This window comes from Thalassophryne amazonica, chromosome 2, assembly GCF_902500255.1.
Source record: "Thalassophryne amazonica chromosome 2, fThaAma1.1, whole genome shotgun sequence".
NCBI classification, from domain to species: Eukaryota; Metazoa; Chordata; class Actinopteri; order Batrachoidiformes; family Batrachoididae; genus Thalassophryne; species Thalassophryne amazonica.
The window spans coordinates 73417126-73431039 of NC_047104.1; the positions used below are offsets into that span (position 1 = coordinate 73417126).

The following is a 13914-nucleotide window of genomic DNA, read 5'->3' on the forward strand; positions in this document are numbered from 1 at the left end:
CATGTGAGCAAACCCCTGTTATTAATTAATTGATAACATGGTTTGCTCACAAGTACTCAAATTAAAACTGCATTTTTCCAGTTATAAATGCATTTGTACATTCTATGATTATATGCAATAGATATTGCTGGTGTTATTATTAAATTAATCCTTCAAACCCCATAGCTTGACAGTGGGTTTGAAAGGCACGTTTTCTTAATCAAAGTCGTTGTCTCAATTTGTCATTCATCAGGAAATGTAAAAACAAAAATGGTCAGGTTTTCAAATTTACAATTGCATTCAAAATAACCATGTACACTATATCTTCTTTTTTTAAGTAATGTGAGAAATGGTGTGTGGAATTCCTCTTGTTTTCATTTTCATAATATTAGTAACACTTGTAGGCAAGTGGGTGAGTCACATTTGTAGGTTCTCTCTTTTAAATTTTTGAAAAATAAATGATCAAAGAAATTCTGCTTGTTTTTTTTTCTTTTGACTTATGGCAATGATAGCTGTTACACGCACAAAATACATTTTTGAACTCTTACTTTTAGCCATGACTGAGCCAACTCCATAGAAATGCGGGGACTTGCAGTTGCAGTGAAAAATAAGCCCACAGTCAATAAAATTGTTACTGGAGCACCATGGAGGTACGAAACAAACAAAAAACTAGTTGGCCTACAGACTTAATATAGGGAATATTTGCCATATACAACTTCCATGAAAAACAAACACCAGATCAAAGATTGACATCAGGTTGATATAAATTGGGTCTATTGCAGTTAATACACTGATCTTGTCCCATTGCTTCAGACAGTATTGCTGATGTGTTAACAATTATTAATGTAGGTTCTTGGTGGTATTTCATTCAAAGCATACAGTGGATTTTGTTGTTGATTTTATGCTTTAATCCATGTAGTGTGATTTCTTTATATAAATAAATTGCATCTTTTCTGTCCTAGACATCAGGGGTGCGTTCCTCGTGCAACGCATCAAAGTCTCCAAGCCGGAAGTGCCATGTTGCCAGACCAACACAAGTCCAAAAAAAAGTGGCAACTGTGCAAAAGCAGGCCTGCAGTGGAAGCAGTGCTTCTCCAGTTGAGTGCCGACGAGGCAAAGAAAAGAAATTGGAGAAAACAAACTCAGACATGGATACCGCAACTCAGCCATCAAAACGATGCAGACCAAGATTTGAACTTGAGGTGTCTCATACAACAGAGCAAGGTGAATCTTTTTGAACTGTCAACTTAATGCTTTTCTGAAATCTTGTGTTTTAGGTAATTTATTTGCTCACCTTTTAAAACTCATTCAGGTGAGTTAACATGTACAGTAATTGTGCTTGCTTCACTGTTCCCTGCCTTGGAAACAGATGAGTCTGCAGTGTCCTCAGATCTGTCCATAGAACTGAGTCACAATGAGCAACTGATGGGCTCTGTGTCTTTCAAAGAGGAAGATGATGATGAGGAAGAGCTGCCCAGTTTCTTGATGCAAGAGAACAAAAGTGAGAGATTGATATGATTAAATACAATACACCCTACATAGGCAACTAGAATCCATAAATATATGTCGATATTAGTGTGAATTTTCATTGATCTTTCAGAGTCTTCAATTACAAAGGGGCAATTTGTGTGGTGCAAATACAGAAGTTATCCATTGTGGCCTGCACTGGTGAGTGCAAAATGTGTACAGTTCCCTGATTTCGTCCACAAATAAGCGTCTTAGAATATAATTAGAGTAAAATATTTATTTCATATTTGCCTGTATTCTGGGTTTGCATTTTTTCTATGTTGGATTTTGATCATACAGCAAGTATGGTGAAATCTAAATACAATGTGTTGTAACAGAATAATCAGATGCTACACAACTTCAGTTGAATTAAAGTAAGCTGGTAATTTATAAAAACCCATGCACAGCCATTGCAGGGGAAGAAGTAGTAAGTTCTATAGTTACCCTGCAGCCTGTTGGTACTTGTGTTTATACCAGATTCCATAGCATGAAGCAGATGAGTATCTTTAACCTCCCTCTGGATGGGGCACCAGTCCATCCCAAGTTACCTGCCCAGCCAAAGCCAGTGCCCATATATAGCTGGGTGGACTGGAACACCATAGACGATATGTCTTGTCCAAGGACACAGACAGGTAGCATGATTGGAAAACAAACCTCAGGTCTACACATTTGTACCCCAGCTCCTTAACCCAACTGAGCTATCTGGTCTGTGGAAGATGAGTTATGCTTATTGTGTAAATGTAAAGCATGACTACTGTTAAAATAAAGCCACTTACATGCAGATTAACAAGATTCATTCCAAAAGAAAAGCAGAGTGTAACGATGGGTGGATTTGTGCAGAAGGAAAAAATAAAAGGTTGTTGCTATTATTATACTACTGTACATTGAGCTTCCAAAGTGGGACAAAATGTTTAGAAACCACAGCTGTGACTACTGTAGATTAATATAATGATGTGAAAATAAATCTAGGAGAACCAGAGAACCTGCAGAGCTCTTGTTTACAAGGATTGATTTTGAAAACCCCTGATCCAATCTAAAGTCTGGGGTCATTATTTTACAAAGTAGTCAACACTGAAGGTCTTGCAAGTATGAGGTTTTAATAATCTGTACTATGCTTTGCTGCAGGTAAAGAGTGTGAACTGTAAGATGAAAAAGGCCAGCATCAAGTTCATTGACAACTTCTTGGTTGAACAAAAGAATGGGTAGGACATCTGTATTTTCTTTTTGTCATTGGCCTGGTTACGTGACCATAATAATCAGATATCTATTAATCTGATCTCTCGCATTTACATGCACTTCAGTAATCTGATAATTGGAAAACCCAGGTTTGCATGATTTCAGTTAATTAGTTGGATTTTTTTGAAAGCAGAGAAAGAAGAAAGGACAGCTCCTGAAGAAAAACCATAGCCTGAACACAAGATCTCTGTGTGTGTGTGTGTGTGTGTGTGTGTGTGTGTGTGTGTGTGTAGGTTCACGTGTTGATATCCTCGCGCCCTAAATATGACGTCATAGACTACGTTTACATGCAGCCAGTAACCCTTTCATAACCGGAATATTAGCAATAACCCGGTTGCGCACGGCCATGTAAACACCCGCAAAAACCCAAATATGCTCATATTCCGGTTTTTAAAAACCCGAATAAGACCCCTGGGTTACTCCTTTTCTAACCCGAATATCAGGTCGTATCAACGCACATTGGGATATCACCATAGAAAGGAACATTATTTTGTGTTCTGCGCATGTCCTATCTGCATTGAATCTTGGTCTTTTGAGTACGGCAACTACTTGTATGCGGCGCACGCAGCCCACCGGACACCACAGAAGCAGAGATAAACAACGCATTGTGTTCTGCATCCTTATCAGGTGGGCCGGTCGCAGCACCGGCATCACCGCAATTGCTCTGCCTCCGATGCGTGTCTGCGGGCTCGATAAATGCCGCAGCGGGCCACTCACACTGCTCCCGTCTCTGCTGTGCGGAGCTGCGCCAAATCTGGCAACAGGTCCAGAGACTACACTCGCTGTTCTGATGCGGAGGCAGCCCGCAGTAGAGAAAAATGAGAAAATGTTAATGCCTGTTTGAGAAAAGTGTGTAGTGAGGGGTTTTACACGAAGCAGGATTTGCACGAACGCCAGACCAAATCAAGCACCGGTGGAAGACATGCGTCACTGTTTAGATGGGGATTTTCCAAATGATACCAATGACCATGTATACAGGAGTAACTCTCTCTGCTTAAGCATGTAAACGGGTTATTCCTAATGATTCAGAAACCGGAATATTGACCTTAACCCGAATATTAATGCCATGTAAACGTAGTCATAGTTTTAGGAAACTCCCCTCATCTTTAATATATTTGTCTATAAACCGCGTAGATCACCAAGAAATTTGCCCTTTACAACTCTGAAACACAGGGATGTTAAAGGGCACTTGGGCATCTTGTCAATTTTTATTTTCTTTTTGACGCACAACGGACTCTCTGAACATTGTGATCTGATGAAGGATGTTGCGAGTCGCGATAAGACAGCAGGTTTGTTGAACCTCTGGAAATGTGAGTGACAACTGCTTTTACACATGCGCAGATGTGAAACAACAAATAAATCTGATTAATGGTATACATGTACCAAAGAAATTTGAGTATTGAGGAGAAATCCAGTGTGTTAATCTGATTTCTCATAATCAGATAATATCGTTATTGGTAAAGCATATCAGATTTTCCATTTACATGACCACTTAATCAGATAAAGGCCAATAAACAGATGGCAGACAGATTTTTATGTGCATGTAAACGGGGACACTTAATGTAATGTTTGTGTTTCTGAAGGTTAACTGTGGCTCTGAAAACTCTGAAGCCTTTTGACTGTGAAGAGGCCAATGACCTGGTGGTGAGAATACATGACATTTCTCCAGCTGTATCTAATATTCATTTAGCAAATGTGATCCACGATTCAAGACCAGTTTCAGATTTTGACACTACTCCTTTGGAGATTCATCCATCCATTTTTTTTATACCCACTTACTCCAATTAAGGGTCACAGGAGGGCTGGAGCCTATCCCAGTAGTCATGGGGCCTGAGGCTTCTTTGGAGATGCTATCCCAAATTGTGATGGCAGCTAAGTGACGACATGTATTCTTGATCCACTGCCTGCCAAGCTGGTTAAGGAGTTGTCGTCATCATTGGAGCCTACTTTGGTGACTGTCAAAAATTTATCTCTCACCACTGGAAGCGCTTGAGACGGCTTTAATGTGGCTGTAATAAAACCCCTGCTAAAAAAAAAAAGTCTAGTTTGGATTCTGGGTTGTTGGAGAATTAGAAACCTATTTCTAATGTATCATTTTTCTCCAAAATGCTGGAAAGCGTGGTTGTAAGGCAGCTTCTTGCCCAACTGTCAGAGAATGATCTTCTTGAGCCCTTACAGTCGGCCTTTCGGGCTCATCATTCCAGTGTCTGCCCTCACAAAAGTTGTAAACCATTGCATGATGGCCATGGATGCAGATTCTGCATTGTTGTTACTGTTGCTGTACTTGAGAGCAGTACTTGATATAGTTGACCATGGTATCTTGCTGGCGAGAATAGGAAATTATTTTGGCACTTCTGGAAGGCTGCATGCATGGCTGAGTTCTTATTTGTCAGGTAAACTGTAATCCATCATCTTTTGATTTGCACATTAGGGCCCTGTTATACCTTGATGATTTAGCCAGCGTTATGCTGACAGCCCCGTTTCCACTGAGCGGTCCGTGTTGGTACTGCACAGTATGGTACGGGTCGGAACAGTTAATTCTGGCTTAGTTTGTGTTTCCACCACCAACAGAACCCTTTTGTTTGGCAGGCGAAAACATAAATATTGATGAGCACATCATCAAGCACGTGTACGCTGTCGCGCGGCCTCTCCACTCCATGTGGAGGCCAAAAAGAGTAATTTAACACTTTTAAATTTTTATTTTATTTTTGTCTTGGTGGGTCATGGGATTTATTTTCATCATGTGCACAATGCTGAAGAATCGACTGATGCTAATGATGATGATGATAAACGCTGATGTGAATGAATGAGGCGCAGTGACACTTTCAGCTTTTAAAATAAGTTAATTGTCTTGTTGCGGCACAGTGCCGGTGTCACCAGGAACAGACAAAACAGGGGGACTTCTTTAAAAGCGGTACATTTCTTCAGCCACAACAGGACCTAAAATATTTTCAGATGCCATTTTCCACAATCGGTACACTTTATGTGGATACATTTTTGTCAGGCTGTGATGATGAATCCGCCTGAAACGAAAATGTAAGATTAAGACTTTGTATATACTCTGTGTGTGAATGGTTTTAATATTTGTAACAGTCTGAACTGTTCGCATGAGAACTGCAACTTTCAGTTGTTCATCCAATTAATGGGAAGCATCAATGGATGTATTTTGACTTATGAGTAACTTACAAATAACGTGTGTCAACAATAGGGATGGGTATCGAGAACCGGTTCCTTTCGGGTATCGTTAAGAAATTATTCGATCCACCGACATCAGTAACCTTTTTGCTTAACGATTCCCGTATCGGTCCTTCAGAGTGGCTGTTGTTTTTGTTGGTGTTTGTCAGGAAAATGATAATTTCTCTACATTGATTACAGACCCTGCAGCGGGTCTGTAATCAACTTTTCTGCAGCGCGGCTTTGCTTTGAACCTTGAACCAGTCGAAGCAGTTCTTCGATCTGGTGCTTCGTTGATTCATTGTTTTATTTTAGTTTATCTTAATTTTCCCCGCTAAAGAGCATAGGTCTGTGAGTAATATTTACCTTTTTTTTTTTTTTTTAAACAATGTCTTTATTGACTTTTTTCCAATGTGAAAAGTACAGACTATCCTGTCACATTATACAACATTTCAAAAATAATAGTAATAAAGTTTTTTCTTTTATTAAAAAAAAGGGAACAAAGAAAAACACATTCTTGTTATAAACCTATTTCTAATGTATCATTTTTCTCCAAAATGCTGGAAAGCGTGGTTGTAAGGCAGCTTCATTCTCTGACAGTTGGGCAAGATCTTCTTGAGCCCTTACAGTCGGCCTTTCGGGCTCATCATTCCAGTGTCTGCCCTCACAAAAGTTGTAAACCATTGCATGATGGCCATGGATGCAGATTCTGCATTGTTGTTGCTGTACTTGAGAGCAGTACTTGATATAGTTGACCATGGTATCTTGCTGGCATCTTGCATAGATCATGAACAAAACATGCAAAAAAGCAATAACAACAACAAAAATACATAAACAAAATGAGGAAAACCTTCCCAGTTATACATTCTGTTCACAAACTGTCATGAATCCAAGCATTTAGATAAATCTTATACGCACCTAGGTTTACAGTGATACATTACTCATTAATTTTCATTGTCAATTGGTATATTTAAATTATCTAAAGTTTTTAAATGGTCCCCAGATTTTTTTTCAAAAAGCAACAACTTCCCTTTTTTTAAAACAAGTTATTCTTTCCAGAGGAAACACTGCTAGCATTTGTTTTACCCAGTGTGTCAGCTTGGGCCTGTTATTTTTTTTTTTCCAGTATATAGCAATTGATCTTTTTGCTTGTAAGAAACACACATTGATTAACATTTGCTCAATCTTTGTGAATTTGCTTTTTCAGAATAAACTCCTAAAATAAAAAGTATAGGATCTTTTGGAATGTCTTTTTGGATTATAGTCTCTACAGCTCTTTTGACCTCGTCCCAAAAAAAGTCCAACCTCGGGACATTGCCACACACAATGGAACAAAGTTCCTTTAGCATTGTCACATTTTGCACACATATCAGGTATGTTTGGATTAAACCTGTTCAATTTTTCTGGTGTCACATGTAGGTTCTCATGAGCCACTTATATTGGAGGAGTCTAAATCGAGTACTAACAAATTTTTTATGTGCTTTTGAACATGTCAATTCCCAATCTTCTATTGAAATACTTGTTGCTAAATCCTCATTCCAAGCTCTCAACCTAGCATCAGAATTTTCAGTCGAGTTCGACATTAACAGGTTATATAATTCTGATATAGCACCTTTACTCAAACTGTTTTTTGAAAGTATTTTTTCCAAAGCTGTTTTTTGAGGTTTGATTAGATTATTCTGATTAGTTATGATAAAATTTCTGAGCTGAAGAAATTTGAACAAATATTTTTATTTATTTATTTTTTTTACCTATACTGTACTGGCTTGTTATTTCCTCAAATGACAGAGTATTTGAATTTGTCATGTACAGGTCCTGTATCGTTTTTAATCCCTTTAAAGCCCACTGTTGAAAAACAGTGTCTGCCCTTCCTGGAGTAAACATTGATTGCCCCAAATCCAGTGGTGGGCACACTTCCGATAATCTGATAACAGATAATTATCGAAGATAATGTTTTCATTATCGGATTATCTTTTTAGATAAACTTAAAAACCGTCATCGGACTAATTATCTTCCGTTGAATTACCGTCCGATAACTTTTAGACCGATAACGTACTAAACTAAACTGAACAGTGAATAACATTTTTAAAACTGTTAAAGCTGTTGAGACCTACCTGTTAAAAATTTCCTACTAGGCATGTTGTTCTACCCTCTGCAATCAGAAACTATTCTATTGTCTGTAAGCAAAGGAGAACTGGTGACCAAAAAAAAAGTAATTTCCTTTAACACCATACTAATATAATCACAATGTCACCAAGTCATCCAGAGGCATACATGTTTAACTTATGGTTAAAATTTTAACCACTCGTTTTAGACAAGTTATTTAAAATTGTCATGTCTGAAGTTTATAAAGTGAAAATATCATATATGTTTTCGTTTTAAAGTAATGTGCTAATTTTTAAGGTTTTGTGAGCACATGCTGTGCCAGGCAGCAATGTATTATGGGTAGCATAAAGTAATCTGACGTTCACGACAGGACAAATGCATTTTAGACACTCTGTTCAGGGTCCACAGATAACAGCATTAAACTCTCTTGAATATATTCTCTGGGTTTATAGATGTTAGTGTATTTGCGTTTGTTAAATTCTACGCATCTTAAAGTAGCAGACACGGATTATCTGGAATTTTGACATTTTTTCAAGGCCGCTACTGCCATCTACTGGCCAGGAGTGTTCATGGCAGTATTAAACGTCTGGGTACATGGCTGCTCTCAAAGTGTTGGTATTGTCCATTGTCCAGGCGCTTTTTGTGTGCATATATTTGTTAACTTTGTATTCTAAAACTACGGTTAGAAGTAATTCCGACTCCTTATCGGTCTTCACGAACGAGGTTGGCGCCATGTTTTTAGTTTTTGTGGAAGTGACGCGACAAGAGAATAAGGCTCCTGATTGGATAGAATTTTAATCAGTACCACCACCCAAAGGTTTGGCAGACTAATTACAACACATTTATACGGTTCGATGTGGATGGATTTTTTTTTTTTTAAACGAAGTAGTGTGGATGAAGTTTTTTCCTCAAACTGAAAGGGTAAGATATTCGGTTTTACAAATACCCGACAACGTCTGTACATGGCCTTATGTCTGTGAAAGGCACTATATAAATAAATTGACTTACTTACTTACTAATATTGAGTGCACGTTTTACAACATCATAAAAGTTTTAAAACATGCAGTTGCGATGACACTTCCAGGGCTCCGTAAAAATGCCTGTTTTTACAAATAAAAATGGAATATTTTACAAAAGCACATTTTTCTTTAAACCAACACACGACACACGTCACATTAACGTGTTGGTTTACATAATGGATTACTGAACCAATCACTGTTTAGCACTTTTACCCAGAATGCTTTGCGGTCTGTGTTTGTTACAAAACCTCAGAATTAGTGCCTTATTCAACATTAAAAGATATATGTTATATTTTAACTTTGTACAAATGACAGAATTGACATTAATGGAGTTATTCTATCAGTATTTTCAAAAACACCATAAGTTAGTATGACTTTATTTTTCAAGAACTCCGCCTGACCGGAGTCTTGAAATTGATAGGGAGTTGGCCTTATGGTTGCTCTCGGTGTGTCTCTGTGGTGGGAGTGTTGTTGTAAACAAGAGCTTCCAGCAGGGGCAGAATGTTGAAAGAAAAATGATTATGATGAGTAAAGAGTTGATTTTGTGGGTGCTCTCAGGATTTGTTTGTGCTGCTTCCTGCAGGGGGCAGCATGGTCAAACATTCTTGTTTATTCTTTAGGTCTTTTACTGCTTTTGATTCTTTCAAAAGCGATCATGTTAAAAATCAATTTCAGCTCTTTAGTAACTGCAAATGTCCCATAGACAACACTGGAATTTATCGGTTATCGATTATCTGTAACTTCCGATACATTATTGGGTGGTTTATCGGTTTATCTTTATCAAAGATAACTTTTCAGTTATCTTATTATCTGTTATCGAAGTTAATTTTTTGGTTATCTGTGCCCACCACTGCCCAAATCGCAGTACATTGAGACAGGTTACAAGGCTCAGATACATATTTGCAAACTTTAAACCAAATATTAATCATGTTTTTAACAATTGGGTTCTTTTTTTCTTTTTTTTTTTTTTTTTTGCTAAATTAGATACCTTGTCAGAGTATAAAAATTATGGAAATGGTACATTCAGACCCTCAGACTCCATTTCCTTCCACTGTGGGACATTTTTAGTTTCAAAATAAAATTTAATTGACCGCAGTTGTGTGGCCCGGTAATACCAAATTATATTAGGGCATTTTAGTCTGTTATTCTATGGAAATTGTAGTAAGGACAGTTGGATCTGAGGTTTAGCATTTTTCCAAATAAATCCTAAAAGTAACTTTTTAGTCTTTCCAAAAAAAATCAGTTGGTGGAGGCAAAGGCAAATTCTTAAATATATAGAGGGGAGCATATTCATTTTTATAACATTAATTCTACCAATCAAAGACAGTGGTAGAAACATCCATCTCTCAACTAATCCAGTAATATCATTCATTAAGGATTCATAATTTGATTTGACAATTAAGTTTAATTTGTGCCTAATTTCTATGCCTCAATACGTACAGTGATCAACCACCTTAAATGATAAAGTTTGTGGAGCAGGATTTTCAGCTTCTTTGTCATTAATCAGTAAAATAGAAGATTTGGTATTATTTATAGTATAACCAGAGATTTGACTAAATTCACTTATCAGATGTAGAATGATTGGAATTGATTCATTCATGTTTGAAATAAACAGAATAATGTCATCTGCATAAAGTGCAACTTTGTGTTCAGTATTGTAAAGACTTATTCCACCTATTTCAGTATTTTTCTTATAGCAATTGCCAGAGGTTTTATTGCTAAGGTAAACAATAGAGGTGAGAGAAGGCAGCCCTGACGACATCGTCTTTTTATTATAATTGATTGCGAAATGTTTTTATTATTTTTGCTGTTGAGTTTAAGTACAATAATTGAACTCATTTTAAGAATCTGTTCCCATATCCAAACTTTTTCAGGACATTAAAAGATAAGGACTTTCAACTTTATCATAGGCCTTCTCAGCATCCAGAGATAAGAGAGCTTTACCTGTAGTTTCCTCTAGACCAGGGGTGGCCAAGTTCGGTCCTCAAGAGCCACCTTCCTGACACTTAGTTGTCTCCCTGCTCCAACACACCTGAATCCAATGAAAGACTCGTTAGCAGACTTTTAATGAACCTTTCATTGGATTCAGGTGTGTTGGAGCAGGGAGACAACTAAGAGTGTCAGGAAGGTGGCTCTCGAGGACCGAACTTGGCCACCCCTGCTCTAGACCTTCAATAATATTAAGGACGCGCCTAACATTGTGGAAACCCCGCTGTCCAAGTATGAATCCATTTTGATCTCTGTGACTTCAAGATGTTTCTTGAAGTCACCTTGCCAAGACTTTACAAAGAATTTTTAAGTCAGCATTCAATAGGCTTTTTGGTCTCATATTTCCACAAGAGTCACTTGGCTTTCCCGGTTTTGGCAATAATGTTATTAATGCAGCATTCATTGATGTTGGTAGACTCCCACATTGAAATGCTTCTAAAAACATATCCAGAAGAGGTATAAGTAATTTTAAATTTATATTTTTTTGTAAAGGTCTATCGGGAGTCCATCAGGGCCTGGTGTCTTGCCTGCCCTCATGCCATCTATAGCCTCACTAATTTCCTTTTCTGTCAAATCCGCTTCCAAAAGTTCCACAACCTTATTTGGTACTTGGGGAATTTCCAAACTGTTGCAAATGCATTTTGAGTACTTGGATCATTTGGTATTTGACAGTCATACAAGTTTTCATAAAATTCCTTAAATTCACTGTTTATTATAACTGGATCAGTTACTATGTCTCCGTTACTTCTTCTAATTGAAGTGATTGCTTTTCTTGTTTCCAAGTGTTTGATTTGCCATGCTAATAATTTTCCAGATTTCTTGCTCTGTTCATATCATGGCTGCCCTGTCTGCAGCCATCTTGTTATATTCTGCTTTTAAAATTAATATTTCTTTTTCTACACTGTTTGAGTAATTATTAATAACCAGGTTCTGAACAGTTTTTATTTTTGCCTCTAATTGTAATCTTTTGTTGAAATCTCTTGTTTTCGTTGAGGTATAGCTTATTATACAGCCACGCAGAACAGCCTTAAAGGCGTCCCACTGAATTGCAGCAGTTGTTTCAGTTGTATTATCTATAAAATAGTGATCTATTTCTTCGCCAATGTATTTGACAAAATTATCATCCAGTAACCATTTTTGATTCAAACTCCATTTAGGTGGATCTCTTACAAGAGCCTCATCTAAATAGATAAAACCACATGGTCTGTGATCAGAAAGCAATATACTATCATAAAAGCAATATTCTATTTTACAGAGTAATCTGGCTGAAATTAGAAAATAGTTAATGCGTGAAAAAGTCCCTTATGCTCCAGAATAACAAGAATATGCCTTTTCATCAGGTTTAAAATACCTCCATACATCAATAAGGTTCAGTTCTCTAATGAAATGTTTAATAGTTACCCTACTTTTATTATGTGCTTGATCAGCTCCTGTGGAATGGTCCACAACTGGGTCTAGAGTGCAATTCCAGTCCCCTGCTATTATATATGAGCCTGGAAGTGAAGAAAGAGTAAGGGGGGGAAAAAAAAAAATCAGTAAAGAAATTGGAATCGTCCGCATTCGGACCTTAAACATTCACAAGGTTCAATCTAGTTGCATGTAATGAGCCTTGGATAATTAAATACCTGCCAAGTTTATCTTTGATTATATTGAAAACTTGAAAGGGGATCGAGCTATGAATAAGGGTCATGACTCCCCTTGCCTGTGAATTAAATGATGCTGCATACACAGCTCCCTGCCATCTTCTACTTATTTTTATATGGTCTTCATCAACTGTATGCATCTCCTGTAAAAATATAATTTTTGAACCTGAATCTCTAAGTTTATTCATAACTTGTTTAATTTTTTATTTTCTGTGAACCTCTGCAATTCCAGGACATACATTTAAGATTTACCTTTTGTGCCACTTAAAAAGAAAAATAACTTTAGCTGGCTATTGATCTGAGTAAGGTTAACCATAAAACAGCAAAACAGATCCTGAACCTTTGAACTCTTAAAACAGAAAAGAAAACACGCCCCATTCCCTCACAGGATGTTTGTTCCCCCTTGGTTATGTTGAGTTCCTCTAACCTTTAGGGATAGATCCGAAATCAATCCTCTCGGTTTAACAATACACAGAAAAGTAAAGTCCAAGCTCTCCTGTTCCGAATCTCATATATATATATATATATATATATATATATATATATATATTATATATATAATATATATATATAACTGTTTAGCAAGTCAATGTGCACATTCTTATGGATAACACAATATCACGAAGATAATAAACATAATTAAACTAAGCAAGGCTAAGAGAAAATAATATTTAAAAAAAAAGTAATAATAAATAAAAAATAAAATAAAAATAAAGGGAAATAGGGAATAAGAAAAAAGAATGTATATTTTAATAATTACAATAGGAATTGCAAGCCATTTGAAACTCCAGTCCCATCCGTGGTGGAGGGGATATAATATTGTACATTATTGACCTGTTTACCTTATTGGAGAAAAAAGAAAAAACAAGAAAAAGAGAGGAAAAACCAAAAAAAAAAAAAAAAAAAATTCTGGAATTTGCATCGAGTCATGACACAGATTTGTTTAACTCAAATCAACGTAAAATAGCACATCAATCAATCACATTTTATTTGTTAAGCGCCTTACAACAACCTAAGTTGACCAACGCGCTGTACATATAAAAATTGCATTTAAAATATAGTTTAAAAGAAGAACACAGATTCATTTTATTCCCAAGTCTAAAAAGACTAAGTATCAAAAGCACATCTAAACAAATACGTTTTGAGTTTTGTTTTAAAAAGGGGCAGAGCCGAGCCAAACGTGACTGTTTGGCTCAGTTTTTTTTTTTTTTACTTTACAATCAAAACTATTGTTGATCTGATCATTTCTCTTCTTTGACCTT

General features: G+C 36.8%; 1 protein-coding gene across 1 annotated transcript in view; it reads left to right on the forward strand.

Annotated features, from left to right (window-relative positions):
* si:dkey-127k13.1 overlaps positions 1-13914 on the forward strand; it is a 70233-nt gene that overhangs the window by 38999 nt on the left and 17320 nt on the right. The window contains exons 9-13 of the mRNA XM_034163008.1: positions 942-1203; positions 1349-1480; positions 1580-1647; positions 2611-2687; positions 4305-4365. Coding sequence (XP_034018899.1) covers positions 942-1203; positions 1349-1480; positions 1580-1647; positions 2611-2687; positions 4305-4365 — 600 coding nt within the window. The remainder of the gene's footprint in view (positions 1-941; positions 1204-1348; positions 1481-1579; positions 1648-2610; positions 2688-4304; positions 4366-13914) is intronic.